At 48.7% G+C, this 14,894-nt stretch overlaps 1 protein-coding gene across 8 annotated transcripts in view; it reads right to left on the minus strand.

Moving 5' to 3' along the window:
• The window catches only part of JARID2 (jumonji and AT-rich interaction domain containing 2), a 250,806-nt gene that overhangs the window by 30,900 nt on the left and 205,012 nt on the right, over nt 1–14,894 (minus strand). For all 8 annotated transcript variants that reach the window (XM_073225156.1, XM_073225154.1, XM_073225157.1 and 5 more), the window contains 2 exons: nt 8,846–9,081; nt 232–1,279 (listed from right to left, as the gene is read on the minus strand). In XM_073225156.1, the coding sequence (XP_073081257.1) occupies nt 232–1,279; nt 8,846–9,081 (1,284 nt within the window). The remainder of the gene's footprint in view (nt 1–231; nt 1,280–8,845; nt 9,082–14,894) is intronic.

The raw sequence follows: 14,894 nt of genomic DNA on the forward strand, positions 1-14,894 counted from the left end.
GGCCGCAGCAGACAGACACTCAGGGGCACTCCTCTCCGCCTCTGGACACCGCACTGGCCCAGCAAGCTGGCCCTGCAGGGCAGGGGGCAGGTGACAGCCCAGCTGGGAGAGCAGGGCTGCAGGGGCGACCTCCTCCTGCCACAGAGGCCCAGGGCCAGCAGGCAGGGGCCCAGCTCCTCCTGAGCCCCAGCAGCCCGCCCTCCCTTCAGCAGCTGTCAACCGCAGCCTTACCTATGAGCGGCAGCTCGTCCATGGTGATGCCCTGAGATCTGAGGTGCTTCTTGATGCAGGCCAGCCGCTGCACGTTGGGGCCCCAGCGCCGGCCCAGCTTGTGGATGTGCTGAATCTGCGTGACGAAGCGCATCTCGTCATTGAGCTTGCACTCGGGCCGCCAGTCGGGCGGGGGAATCACCCTACACATGCCGTACTTCTCCACCTGAGCGCGGACCGACTCGATGTAGACGAGCGGGTCATGAAACTCCTTGGCGGACGGCCGGAGGACCGGGATCTCGTCCATGGCCGCCCAGCCGGCCCTGCCGCTCCCCTTCTCCGGCCGGGCCGACGCGTCGTGCGGCTTGTGCAGGGGCTCTGTTTGCGAGGTAGAACGATTTTCACAGGAGGCGCCGTCCATCTTGCCGTGTGCTTGTCTGCCTGGCGTGCTCTTCCCAGCCGTGGCCCGCTTCGGCCGGTTCCTCTCCAAGCTCCGCTCGGGCACTTCCTTCTTCAGGTGGCCGTTCAGCGGAGCCTTCTCGGCGGGGGCCGGCACGGCGGGGACTAATGCCCCCTTCCTGCCGGGGGCCTCAGCAGAGCCGCTCACCCCTTTCATCTTCTTGGGAGGCGACTGCGGCTTGGCCGCCTGCTGCGCCTCTTCCAGTCTCCGCTTGGAGTTCCGCAGCCCCTCCCGCAGCTGCCGCCCCCCCACCTCCTTAGTGCATGACTTTGGGTTCAACCGGCCACTGACCTTGAGGCCATTGACGGCATGCCCAGTGGACCTGGACGCCCCCCCGAGGGATAGCACCTGTTTGCGGGTTTTTGCATTGCTACTTTCGGTTTTCCCTGAGATTGTGTGGTTGACAGCTGAGCTGGGCTTGTGGTGATTGGGTTTGGTTTCCTTGACCAGTTCTCTCTTGGCTTTGGTGTATGTGACAGTCCCCTTTGTCACCGTTGCAGTGTACTTCACAGTTTTGGACGGTGAAGGTCTGACTTCGCGCATCTTTTTGGCACTGGTTGCACTTGTACCCAGAGATGACATTCGAGTGACTCCATTTACCTTAGAAACCTGGGATGCCAGGAGAAGCAGAGGGCGAGAAAAGCAGAATTAGTACCTGCCAAGAAGGTGACCTCCACGTGCTACTGACCAAACAGATCCAGCCGCCTGCATTCGAGAAAAGATATTGGGTGGCCAGCAAAGGGACACAAAGGCCACAGCCACAACCTGAACTCAGAGATCCTCCCTTTCAGAATCTTTGCATGACCACATGCCTAGCCTACTCGCAAAGATATGCAGCAGGACCTGGTTGCCCCCTGGAGAGGCCTCCAGGGTGTTTTAACATTCATATTTGTCCCCAGGGCTCTTCCAGGAAATCGGATATTTCACAAGGAAGGCCCCACCAGGTGCCTGCCAATACCTGTCACAGGATAGTGACATTTATAAAGAGCCTGCCCATTTGGGGGAGAAGGGGTACACACACACAGCCCTGTTCTGGGAAAAGACATATCTGCTATTCTTTGTTCACTCCACATAAAAGCATGATCTGCCCACTGACCTTTTAAATCTATGTGTTTAAAAAAAGAACGGAACAAAAAAACTACAGAAAGAACAAGAACACTCATGCGGTCCAACTCCGAGCAGGTTGCATGCCCGGGGGTGTGGCTGCCAATGCTGCGTCTGCCTGCCTCGGCCTCACCTTTGAGATGGCCCAACACAGCACCTTACAGGATGCACCTAACCTCTCCGGTGAAGCAAAACACACCTAATGCCCTTCTGCACAAGCAGCTCCTAGTCCTCCCTCCACCCCCGCCCCCACCCACACCCCCCAACAAACTCCTACATGGGGGCTTCCGGGAACTAGGGAAGCAGTCTGTGCACACGCCATCTTACATCACTACATCAATTTCAGGACACAGTCACTCTCGCTTTTGAAGAGAAACCAAACAATGACGTGGTGGAGACCAGAGATGCATTAACTCCCAAAGACTGATAAGGTGCCCACGTGGGAGCAGTTGCTGGGCCAGCTGGTTTGGAGTGGATGTCGCCTCACCTCTGCCTCCCAGTGGCCTTTGACATGTCATTTAACATCTGGGTCATCAATTTCTCATCTGCAACATGAGTTCAAAAACAGGGACTGCAAGTTCGTAAGCACCACCACTTCCAAGAGGCAGACTAAAAATTACAGTTACTGGGAAATAGAAATAACAGCCTCCTTGTCTCAGTGATAATCTCTGAGCAGGAGGTGACTGAGGGGAGGGGGAGCTGAGCTCCCAAGTCAGCAAAGCTGACTGACCAGATGCAGTCATGCAAAACGTGCCTCCATCCTCATGCCAGGCAGAGATGGCAGCTAAAACCCACCGGCTCCTGCCATCACCCACCGCTACTCCGTACTGTGCAGCTGTCCCGCCACCAAGAGTCAGGTTTCCAGGCCACAGGGCCTGAGTCTCTGTGGCCCTGAAGTGCCCCTGGCCCTAGCCTAGAAACAGCAATGAGCCAAGTGGGGAAAAGAAACACAAAAACAAAAATCAAACTTTTCTGTAGGTATATACCAAACCAGCAGTTCTCAGAAACCTCTGGAAGGCTAGTCAAATCAGATCACTGCCCCGCGCCTCAACCCCAAGTTTCTCATCCAGTAGGTCTGGGATGGGGCTCGAATACTTGTATTTCTAACAAGTTCCCTGGTGATGCTGAGGCTGACCTAGGGACATAGTTTGCTTCAGTGGTTCTCGAAGTTATCAGTAGAAGGTTCTGAAATGGGAAAAGGAAAGAAGCCACTGAGACCTGTATTTCTTTATATGCCACAAATTTCATGCAGTCCAATCAAGATTCTTGTAGAGTTTGTGTTCCATAACCCAATCCTGGGACATTCAGTGAATCCAATTTCTGATGAGCCAGTCTTGACTACTGGGGGCTCCCAGGCACCACTGAGGCGGCTACCAAGAAAGCCCAGGAATTACAGCCTGGACCCAGCACTGCTTACCACCCTATGAGGAAGCAGGACTGACTGGATCCAGTGGAAGAGAGAGGAGTCTGGAATAAAGAATGGGAGATTTATAAAATGAAAACAAAAGCTAACAGCCTGGCAACTGTAAGTTAAAAACAAATGTGTAAAACCGGGTACAGGGCCAAAGACAAATGTTCTATGGTAAGTACCACTAATTTGGAATAGGGGCAAGGTGAGGGATGTAGATACCTCTAATTTTTAATTGTTCTGTCAAATACATCCATTGGTTAAAAACAAAACAAACCTCTTAGAAAAACGCAAACAGTAAAATCTGCTGGACTCCTGAGGAGATTTTTCCATCATCAACACACTAGAAAGGCCTCAGGACCTAAACTGAAGAAAAGGACTCCATTTCCCAGGAAGCAGAAGAAAGCACCGCCTTAGGCCCTCAATCTTTGGTTATCCATTCCTACTGCATTGCAACCTGTTCCATCCCTTCCTGCAGGTCCCCTGTAACTACATACTATGCTTTGTTTGATCCTGAGGATGAGGAATCACCTGTGAAAATGGCAACCACTGGATGGTGCTCACACCACCATCTCCTACCAACAGTTCAGCTGTCGGCCGACATGTCCTGCACAGGTGTATGTCCAATGCTTCTCAAAGCCGGGATCCGAGAATTTCCTGGGCAAGCCGCAAGTCATGCTTATGTCACAGACTCAGGCCCCAGATTCTGAACTAATCAGTAAGGACAGAGCAAGGATCGGTGATGGTTTGGCTCTGACCTTCCCCAACACAACTGTTCGCCTGTGAAAGACCGAGAGCCCAGGGCTGCTCATCTCAGTACCTCCAACAAAGTAGGAGCCCATGAGCCCACCACACCAGCTTCCTCAGGGGCATCTGACCTCTGGCTCACTGGGTTACAAGGAGGCACGTTTTCTGCATTTCATTACCTTCAATGGCAAAAAATCACCTTCCTGTCTCACAGGGACAAAATAAACTTATTTCTGTGAACTTAAATACTGGCTGACTGCCAAGATGTGCAGCCAACTGCCTTGTTCATCAGAAGAAAGAGCAACTGTTCATTTTCCTCCTCACTGTTTTAACAGTTTACCTGCATAAGGTCCACTCAAATCTTATACTCACATATCCATGCAACAAGCTCAAAGACTATAAATGTATTCCCCCAAAACCCTTTAGAACAATGAACTTCAGAGAGCTATGCATTACAAAGCCTGGGAAGGGCATGCTTCACTGACTGTATCCCCTCATCTCAACCCTCAGCCCACCCAGGGCACCCGCATTTTGTGCCTACCGAGACAGGCTGTCATGCTGCTGACAAGCTAACCCAGGAACCAGTCTGTCCCACCAGCCAAGCCACATGTCCTAAAGGGAGGGTCAAGACAGAACTAAGAACCCAGGCTCCACCTACCTAACACACAGGTTCCTATTCCTCGGCCTGCACTTGTGTCTAGGAGGCCAGTGTTCAACTGGTACCAGTGAAAACAAAGAAATGGAGGGAAGCATAGCTTTACTGTGCCTCTGAGGGCCTCCCCCCAACCACCACCCTGGCAAACAGAACCAAACACCTAGTTTCCACATAACGGAACACCCAGGTCACTCAGCCAGCTCAGCTCTGATGTCACTGTCGTACATCCCAGGAAAGTGTTCACACTGAGCACAGGAGAGAGATAATTTTAAGTCACTAGATAATTAACACAAAGATGGCCGATGGCAGAACCCTCCAATGCACAACAGAAACACTTTGGCTGAAAAATTTTACATCTCTTCAAGAGTTACTTCTTCTTTCTGCTCTGGTATGGACTTCTCACTTTACAACCCACTCTCCCAATTCTCACCCAGTTCTCCTGGAAGCAGGGTGTCGGCAACTTGTTCTCGGTGGCCCACCACCACCCACTCATCACCTGTAGCTCAAGTTACTCCAGGTACACAGCTATGAGGTTTTATAGCAACCATCCCAATCAAAGCAGCTGCCCTCAGTTCATCCAGAAATTCAACTGTCAAGCTCTTACTTCCCACCAGGGGGAGCAATTGAGTTGATGCCTCTGCCTATCTTTTTGGAACCCAGAAGAGCTGCCAGGGAACTCCCAAGAAACATCTGTTGGCTGGGGACAGTCCCTCTGGCCTTAAAAACCTGAATTAAAAAACAAAGAAGCCTAAAGTGACGAGAAGTCCCCTGGACAGGCATGGCCAGAACTCCAGTGAGTTGCGGAAGTGGGGGAAGGCCTGCTGGTGTGGCAGGCCCCTTTGTTAGAGGAAGGTGCAGGGCTAGGCTGACGTCTAGCCCCGCTCTCACAAAGGAAGACCTGGATGCTGGTGGAAGACCCTACATCTTACATCTTTTTATAACATCTGCCCCCACTTCTGGCAACCTCACGGAGTCACAGTTACCACACAACACATAGATGCCTCTTAAAACTACAAGCATGCCCTGACCAGGAGCTTAACTGTCTGAGACAAAACCACATTTTGACGTTTCTCTCTGACGTTCATTTTCATTTAAAAGTGCATTCCCAGCTGTTTGGTTTGAGCAGAGCTTCAAAGAACTTCGCTCTGACTCTTACAAGGCCACGCCTTTGCAGCAACTCTTGTATGTTTATTGTGAAAACCTATCCTGCAAAGGTGACACAGCTCAGCAGATCTTCTGGCCAAGCGTGTCTGTTGGCTGCCCATGCAAAGTGGTAATTTCCTTCTTCATGCTACAGCTCAGCCTCAGCACAGTAAGAACAGATGGGTGACCACGTTCAGCACAGCCTGACAGTCCACATCCTGGCTTACCGAGCACACAAAAGGCTATACAAGTAAAAACTTCAAGATACTCTTGGAAAACTAACATTTCCAAACTCTCTGGGAGCCAGCTCATTGTTTTACCATCCTAAATCTGTTACTGTCTTTTATGGCATCTAAACTGAAGTACTGTTTTAAGGATTTGTTGTCAGATACCAATGACACATGCAGATTATTACCCAGGGGCAGTCATTGCCCTCTGACAATTCCAGGGCTGGTGTACATATGTGTGCATCCCACGATGGACAGCACCTTTGTGTTCTAAAGGCTCAAGGGCTGCAAGGCCCCTCCCACCAAGAAAAGGCATGGGTGAAGTACATATTTATGTGCTTTAAGTCTCGGCATCTAGGGCATGAACACAAAGCATGGATCACACAGCAATGTGCAAGGTAACAGGCGAAGGGGTGGTGTCAGTTAAAAACGTGATTTATCAGTCTCCAAATGCATCACAGTGAAGAGGGTGGAGTCACCTCTCTGCAGTGCCCTTTAAAGCGCTGAATCCCTTCATCCCACCCATCAGCATTTCACCTGATTTCATTCATCCTCTCTTTTTAGGCAACATAAAAAAATGATCATATTTGAAATTGAAGAACAGAGTATCCTCTGGGCCCTATCTTTTAAGCAGGTGAAAAGATGAAAGGCTGAAGCCTAGTCATTTGCACCAGGAGGTTACGAAGCAATCTACAATCTGCTTTTATTGACCTTATTTTCAGAGTGCTTAACTAATAGGGTTTGATGGTTTCAGAATAACCTTTCATTTCTGACAGTATCCCCGTGAGAGGAGTTGACATGATTGGCTCCAAATGAGCAAGAGGGCCTAGAAAGACTAGATATCCTGTATGTCAAGGTGTAAAAGTCATGGTCAGAGCCAACCAGAACTGGACAGCCCCGGCCATCCCATCTGGGTTGATCACACAGGGCAGAAAGGAAGGCAGGAGGGAGTCAGGGAGGGGCAGGGGACAGGGATGGAGCGGAGACGCCCGCGAACCTGTGCACTCACCCACCCTGCTCAGACGCTGAACTGAACAAGGAGGCCAGGTCAGGCTCCTGCGGTCACCTATGACAGGGGCCTGCTGAATGGGGCACCCCGGATCTCTCCTTCAACTCTGAAGCTTCGTGTGCAACAGGCCACAGCACACGCCATGGGGCAAGCAGGACAGGGGCACCTCCAGGACAAGGGTGTTTTCTGCTCTCCTCAACTCTTACTCCAACTGTGCTCATTTCTCGCCCCTTAAAAGTGCTTGGTTCCCACCCCCACATGGGTGCTCTCTCCAATACCCATTGTAATTGTTTTCTTTCACAAGCCAAACCTCTGCAGGAGAGGTCTGCACCAAGTGCACATCAGGCAGCGTTTTGGAAATGGAGTGGGGAGATTTCTCCCATGGTACTCTGCGCCATCTGCCTTGTGCCTCTTGGTCCTGAGATTCAGGCACCCAGCACTCTGGAGGCCAATTCCACATTCACGCTCAGCTGTTCTCTCCAGGAAAACCATGTGGTCTGTGCTTCAGGAAGAGCAGGCAATGGTTAAAATAAGCTCAAAACCACTAGTTTAACCTCAAGTAAGCACTGCAAAGGACAAAGTGGATCTGTAAGGACTGCGGAAACTGAAGTATGAGGAGGATCCTTGCCTCATACACCTGGGGAAGGGATGAGTTAATATTTGAAAGCTAAAGGTTAAGACCAAAACATGCACGTGTACAACCACTTGCTGTGTAGGGTTATGAATATGGTCCCATAATGACAGAAAATTTTCTAATGGTATCAGGAATGAGAGAGATCATGGGTAACAACTGAACCAAAGGAGGGATTCCACTGCTTTCACACAATGACCAGCTTTAGGTCTTTCTGGAACACTAGCAGTAAAATGTCTCTTCATTCAACCTTTATGTACCTCGCCCTGAATCAATCTTTAAAGATTAAAGTCTCTGGTCTACTCCAGGGTAGGTTTTAACTCTGTTATAAAATTCCCAATGAAGAGACCCCCCTCTGTGGGCCCTGTGGCTCACTGACTTTATAATGGAGCGAGGACAGGAGCAGAGGTCAAGGAAATGCCACCCCACCTAGGCGAGCCAGCCCTTCACTGTGTGCCTACTTTCTTCCTCCCAGGTCCTGAGAAATCCTTGTCCCAAGACAAGAGCACTGTGACAATGACAATGGCTGAGGACACCCACAAGGGACCCCACCCAGTCTATTTCTAATCTGACCCTGAAATGTGGCAGAGGGCAGGGTGGGCACGGTGCACCTAAGGTAGAGCCGAGATGCACCACACTGCATCACACAGAGACGGTGGTGCGTGCGCCCATGCAAGTCTTCCCTTCGGCAGTCCTGGTGGAAATGCTCACTTGTCACAGTAGGAACAGATTGTCCGGGAGTGCCTGCTGCCAGCGCCAGGCAGTCTGCAGGCCCATTTCAAGGTGTAACTTACCCGCTTTCAGCCCAACCTGAGATGACAACCCATATTCCCCTGGGACTCATGTGTTGCCCAGGGATCAGGGGACAGACAAGGGGCAGCAGAGGAGGCAAGTTCCCACCCCACCATCCCAATCCCTCCTCCAATACGTAAGAGTCAGCAGAGCATGGTGCTGGCAACTGTGGCACCCTGCAGGATAAATGCAATTCCACCAATGGCACAGCTGACGGGTCCTCTTGGAGATGGGAGGAACATGCCTCCTCTGTGCAAGGACAAGGTTTCTCTGTCCCCATCTCACCTCTGAGCAGCACCTTCCTACTTACTTTCTGAGCCCTCTATGCACAGCCTTCTTGAAGTTACTACTCACACTTCCCCTCACTTAACCTTGGCAAATGGGGCGATGGCACCTGGAGGGCAGGCAGGCACCCTCTGGGCCAGACCACAGGCACCTGTGTGTCAGGCCAGGCTTTACCTGTTTACGTAAGTCCTGAGCCGACCGATGCAGAGGGTGGTAGTGGTGGTTAGCAGTGAGCCCCTTGGCCGAGGAGCCTGTGGCAGGGGCCGCCGGGGTGGGGATCGCTGGAGCCTGCTCCCTCCGGCTGTCAGCCCGGGGGTCGCTGGGCTTCTCCTTCCCCAGTGTGGCTTCCTTGCTTTTGTGTTTTTGAACAGGTTCTTTCTCCCGTGATGACCTGCTGGAACCATTGAAAACTAGAAGGGAAGGAGAAAGAAGAAGGCAGTCACCACAGTGAGTATGTGCTATGTGACCTCGGTTACTAATACCAAGGGGAGGATAAAAGGAAAGCATTCTGTCTGGGCAACCTGCAAATCTCACTCTCTTGAGATCATCCCCACGTCAGAACAAAGCCACCACCCAAATGCCAAGCACAGGAGTAATCCTGAACACTGAGTGAGAGACCAAAACATATATATAAACATACTAAGAATTATCTGCTTTGGTTGAAAACAATTGAAAAATCCATTTAAAAAAAATCCCTGTAAACAAACCCCACAGCCTTCGGGAAAATAAACATCAGGCCTTAAACAAAAAGAAAGAATTAGAATGAATGAACACAACCACAGTCACATCCCAAGAGCAGCACCACCCGTATATAAAGAGACAGACAATCTCTAGAATAAAATAATATTTCTCAGATTTGAAGTGAAGTGTTTTGAGGCTATAGATCTGCTGACGGCTGTGGGTCAGAACCCCAGCGGCCTTCCCTAGCCCTCGCTGACCACAGAGGAGGAGCAGGGTGGCACCAGAGCTGTGCGGCAGCCCCTTTCCATTCCAGAAGCCCCACAGTAATGAATAGCTAACATGTATTACATGCTCACCGTGAGCCAGGGGAACCCTGCTGACGCTGTGACATGCACTCAGCCTTTGAGTCCGAAGGGACAGGGCATTAGCAGCATGTCTGCTTTACAGAGGAAGCCTGCAGGTGTGGAGACAGTAAGAGCCTCACCCAGGCTAGGCTGCCCACCTGCCTCCCAAGCCCACCCTCCCCTCCCTGATCCCTAGGGGTTCAGTGCCGATTCCCAATGTGCACACTGGATCCCACCCATTTGGGGTTTCCCAAAGAGAACAGTGATGTGCAGGATTTTTCCAGTAAACTGCAATTACTTTGCTGTCTCTGTGCCACAGAGGACCTGCAAACCTAGACAGCCTTGTCAGGTACGGCCCGCTCTCAGGTCTCTTCCTCTCGCACCCACAGGTCCCTCCTCCTCACACTGTGCGCAGTCTGTGGCCCTCATGAGCTTTAAGCAGAACAGCTGGGAGAAGCTAAGTGAGCCCCTAAGCCATCATTTAAAAAGGGCTCCGGTGCGTTTCCTGACAGAGGGAGCCTTAAAAGGCCACTGTGTCCTCCTACCCAACGTGCGCCTTGCTCCAGGCCACGCCCACCCGGCTGGGACCTGCATAATTCCCCACCTTTCCAGGCAGCTAACAAAGAGAAACTTCTTCCCTTTTGAAGTGAAATCACTTCCTGCCAGCTGGAAGCAGAAATCAAACTATCCACACCTCCCGCCCCTGGGAGGGCTCAGCAGCTACCCTGCACCTACCTCCAGTAGCGCAGCCACACTGTCTTCAACACTTTCTCTTTCACCACCCTCTGTAAGCATCCTTAAAATTTATATTTTGCCTTACAGGTTGCAATTGCCTTGTCATTTGCTTTTCCATCTGTTGTGCACTAAATCTGTTAGCCCATTTTGTGAAATGTCTTTCTTTGCTTTAATGCTTAGAAAGCCCTCCTGTATTTTCAAATGGCAAAATATTAAGTTTCCTCCTAATTGCTTTCTGACTCTATTGCTTAGATTTACTCTAGTCCACTTATTACTTTGTACATGGTATCACAAAGAGACTGACATTTTCCATGTCTGTACTGAATGTGAGCCTTCATCTCTATGTCCCAGCACCAGTGACTACAGAGTCTAAATAAATTTCCATTACTGAACTAAACATGCCACACCAAAATATGGTATATGATGTGTTCTGTAAGGCTCTACTGGATACTCTCAGAGAAAATGGGAAGCTTCAAATGGCTGGTTTACTCGAAGCGTTAACTAGCCACACACTGTCAGGGACCATCAATCATACCCAAGCTAGCAGTATCTGATAAAGCAGTATGAATCGCTAAGAGAATTGAACTCCACCATTGAGTACATATACATACTTGTGTGACAAAGCAGTCACTATACAGAAACCCCTTTCCTGCACACCAAAGTCCAACGACTGTTTCTAGGGAAAAAGCTCTGTGTGGTCAATGAAGTTTCAAGTGAGCTGCCTGTTCATGAAATGCTATTTTTTATTTGAAAGAAGGGCTGGTGTGGTTATTTGTTGGCCATTTGCTCAAAAAGGAATGAAGTAAGCCCATCAAGGAAAATAACTAATAGTTTTCGCTGCCAATGATAAAATTCACAATTTCAAGCAAAAAACTACAATTTTGGAAAATCTGTATCGACACCCTTACAACAAAGAGTTTTTTTTATGAGGTCAGTGGAGATGTGGGATTCTTTGATACGATGGAATGAAAGGTGCCAACCATTGGAAGTGGTACATAACTCAGTGAACCATTACTTTCAGATGGTCAATACTGGGCATTACAAACTTGTGCATGTAAGAGATCCACTTCCGGTGACAGGTAAACTGATGGGCTGTAATGTAGTGGAGCCTAAAAGGTTCACCTAAGGGCTCAGATTCCCATTAACAACCGACCTTAAAGAAACTACCATAAGTTGAGTCTAGGTGTGATATCAAAAGAAATCATCCACCAAGGCTCCTCCCTATTCCAACTACCTATTTCTGTGAGACTAATTTTCTTCATATAAGCCAACTAAAGCTATACAACTACAAGGGACCAAATGCAGAAGAATCTAGCTGTCTTCCAAGCCAGGCATTAAAGAAATTTGCAAAAAGTATAAAACAACACAATTTTCTCACCTGTTAAGTTCTGGGGGTTGGCATGTGGTTTACTTTTCATTAAAATGTTACATTGTGTTATTTTTAAATGAATAAATATTTTCAAATTTCCTCAGGTTTAATTATAATATGGCAAACATCAGTGAACACAATCCACATTAATAAAAGCTTTCTGGGGTCCCTCAGTAATTGTTAAGAGTAGAAAGGGGTCTTGTGACCAAACAGCCTGACACCAGTGGGCCAGTCACATCACGGCCGCCCCAGGCTTTGCCGGACCCTGTTCAGATCCCGGAAAGGCTCAGGCTCTGAGATGAAGCTACCTAAATTTGAATCCAGAAGAATCATTGCTAATAACTATTTGACCTTGGGCTGGGGTTCAAGCTTCAGTTTCTTAGGGTTGCTCCGAGGATTCAGTGAGAAGATATTAACCTAGACTGGGGCTTTGCGGGGCATGAAGTGAGCTTTGGGTAAGGGTTAAGTTGTTAGGATCACCACACTACACTACTTCTGAAGGGCTCAATGCCATACCGGTAGCAGGGCCCCAGTGCCCACGGGTCTAGGTCATTCCTTTGCAAGTGAACCATGGGACAAGGCCAGCTGAACTGGGCTTGAAGGCAATTCACTCAGAGGAGTGCTGTGGTAAGCCAGCAAGATCTTTCTGAGATCCGCAGAAAACCAGATCCTTCATCAGCATTATCCGTACCTGGAATGGAATTCAGAGCTCTGGTTCTACTGCCGCACCCTGGAGGGGTTTTCACCACCACCAAAGTGACTCCTCAGGAAAATATTCTGGAAAGCAAAGCCCAGCAAATCGAAGGCAAGCCGTGGGGCACCTTGACGACAGACATAGAGGCGGATCTGGAGTGAGAGGGCAGCGTGTGCCGTCAGCACAATAAACCAATGTGGCTGCTCTGTGAACCACAGCATGCGGTTTTACTGAAAACTATTTTCATCAGATCATCGGAAAAGGAGAAAGCTTCCAAAAATATGAGAATTTTAAAATGGAATGAAATTAACTTTGATTTGCAAACAAACAGATAGTTTTCAAATGAATCCACTGTCTGTAGCCACCTTGCTATTTACAGCAGCAAAATAGCGCCAAATGGCAAACGCAGCCAAAAGTCAAATCTTGTGTTAAATGGGAAGAAAGGGGCAAGGGGGGCGGGGTGGGGACCACAGGGGCCAGTGATGAGGTATATTTTGTTCTCAACAGCTCATTAATTTTAAGTGTCGTGGGAACCTGCCAGTTTTACCCCTCCAAGTAATTATCTTTTGTCTTAATTTGTAAGATTCTTGAGAAGGAGAGAGAAGGCGGAAGGAAAAAAACATGCACCTCATAGGGAAAGAACAAATCCTGTGAACACAGGAGACAGAAAGAGAAAGTTAGATGCATGGAGGACCTCCACACATGTCCCCAATTAAAAGGAGTAATTGCGCTCCTTTAGGGGGAAAAAGAAAAGCATTCACCGCAGTGAACCCTATTAGGAAATTGTATTATATTCAGATACAAATAACTTTGCATTAATGAACAGGGACACATATATTGATCTGTATACACAGACTCTGAAAGTTAAATGGCTTATAAACAAGTGTTTTCACACCACAGCAAGCAAAATCTTTAAATCTGAAGGCTGATATTTTGATTCAGGGCCACTTCATGCCAGAGAAGATAAGATTTATTCCCAAAAGGTGTGACAAAGAAATGGGCAAGAGAAGTTACTGTAGAAACATCTTGAACAGCAATGCCATGATCATTTGACAGGTAGAAAGCAGCATTTCCAAGGAAGAACTCACATTTATGCTCCAGGGAGTTTGTACTTAACGAAGTTCCCCGTGTAAGTTCAGTTCACACAGCTAGTTGCCAGCAAGATTCCTGGCGAGGTCCATAGGACAGTCTATGAAAAACCCATCAGAAGGCCTTTCAACCCTTCACTACATTCATGGACTCTTATAGGAGTGTATAGCCTGGTTTCAATTTCTAGTTCCAAGATGACTGAATACATCTGTGCCTCAATTCCCTAAACTACAAACCAGCTACCCCCCTTTATCTGCCCTCCAAGAATCACTTCTGTGTTTTAAGTAATGTATACAAAATGCTTTGTGTTCTTCGGAAAAAGGAGTTATGTAAACATAGGAAGGTTATCTTTTTAAAAGCTCCTGCCGCAATGGGGAAGACAGGCCTCCCATCTGAAAGCAGTAATTCCCTTTGAACAGAGCTGACAAAGCCAGGCCAGGCATCCCCTTCGGCCTGTCTCCATGCCCTTCCCATATCCAGATGCCCAAGCATGCTCATTATTTGTGCTTGTAAAGACACCTCATCTGAACACCCGAAGAAAATCCTGTTGATTTTTTTTATTAGGTGAGTAGGAAAAAAATTACCTATCTTGAGATGACTCAGTGTCTGCCCTAGGCTAATGGGGTTCTGAAGCCTTCACCTCCTTGAAAGTGAACTTACGTTCAAGAGCCACTGCAGAGAGCTGTGCTAAAATGTCTGCTAGCAGACAACACAAGGACAAGAAGGGAAGAATGGACACAAGGCCCATGACCATCTCCAAACTTAACGCAAAGTGAGACCTGCTCCCTCCCTGCCCAACACCCAAAATCAATCGAAGGGACCAAAGAAAAAAAAAAGAATCACCATAAAGAAATAAAAATGTGTTGCGGAAAGGAAAAGAGAAGCATGCCAAGTTCCTGGTCTCAAGCCGGGTATTTAAATGCAAGCTTCATGTCATTACAAGGAGTCCTGACTTGGGGAAGACAGACTCCATCAATTGGCTGGCATTAAATCCTTGTCACTGTACAAAAGCCATACTTGCTCCCTGGAGTCAGTTCAACTTTGAGTCACTATTGTCTAAAAACAATGGAATGTCTGCCAACCTTGTGCTGACAGTTTATAAGGATTTTAATACAGCATGTGGGTGAGCACTGTAACCTGGTTTGCCCTGGCTAAACAGTTCCACTAACTAGCTACAGCGTTCAGGTGTAAAACGAGGGGACGCAGGGAAGATGTGTTTAGGACAGCAAAAGTCCCACAACAATCTCAGCGTGGCACACCCACACTGGGGACCAACATCCAACTGAAATGCAAGGTGTGACACCTGCCGCC

The sequence above is a fragment of the Manis javanica genome, chromosome 16, assembly GCF_040802235.1.
Source record: "Manis javanica isolate MJ-LG chromosome 16, MJ_LKY, whole genome shotgun sequence".
Taxonomy (NCBI): domain Eukaryota; kingdom Metazoa; phylum Chordata; class Mammalia; order Pholidota; family Manidae; genus Manis; species Manis javanica.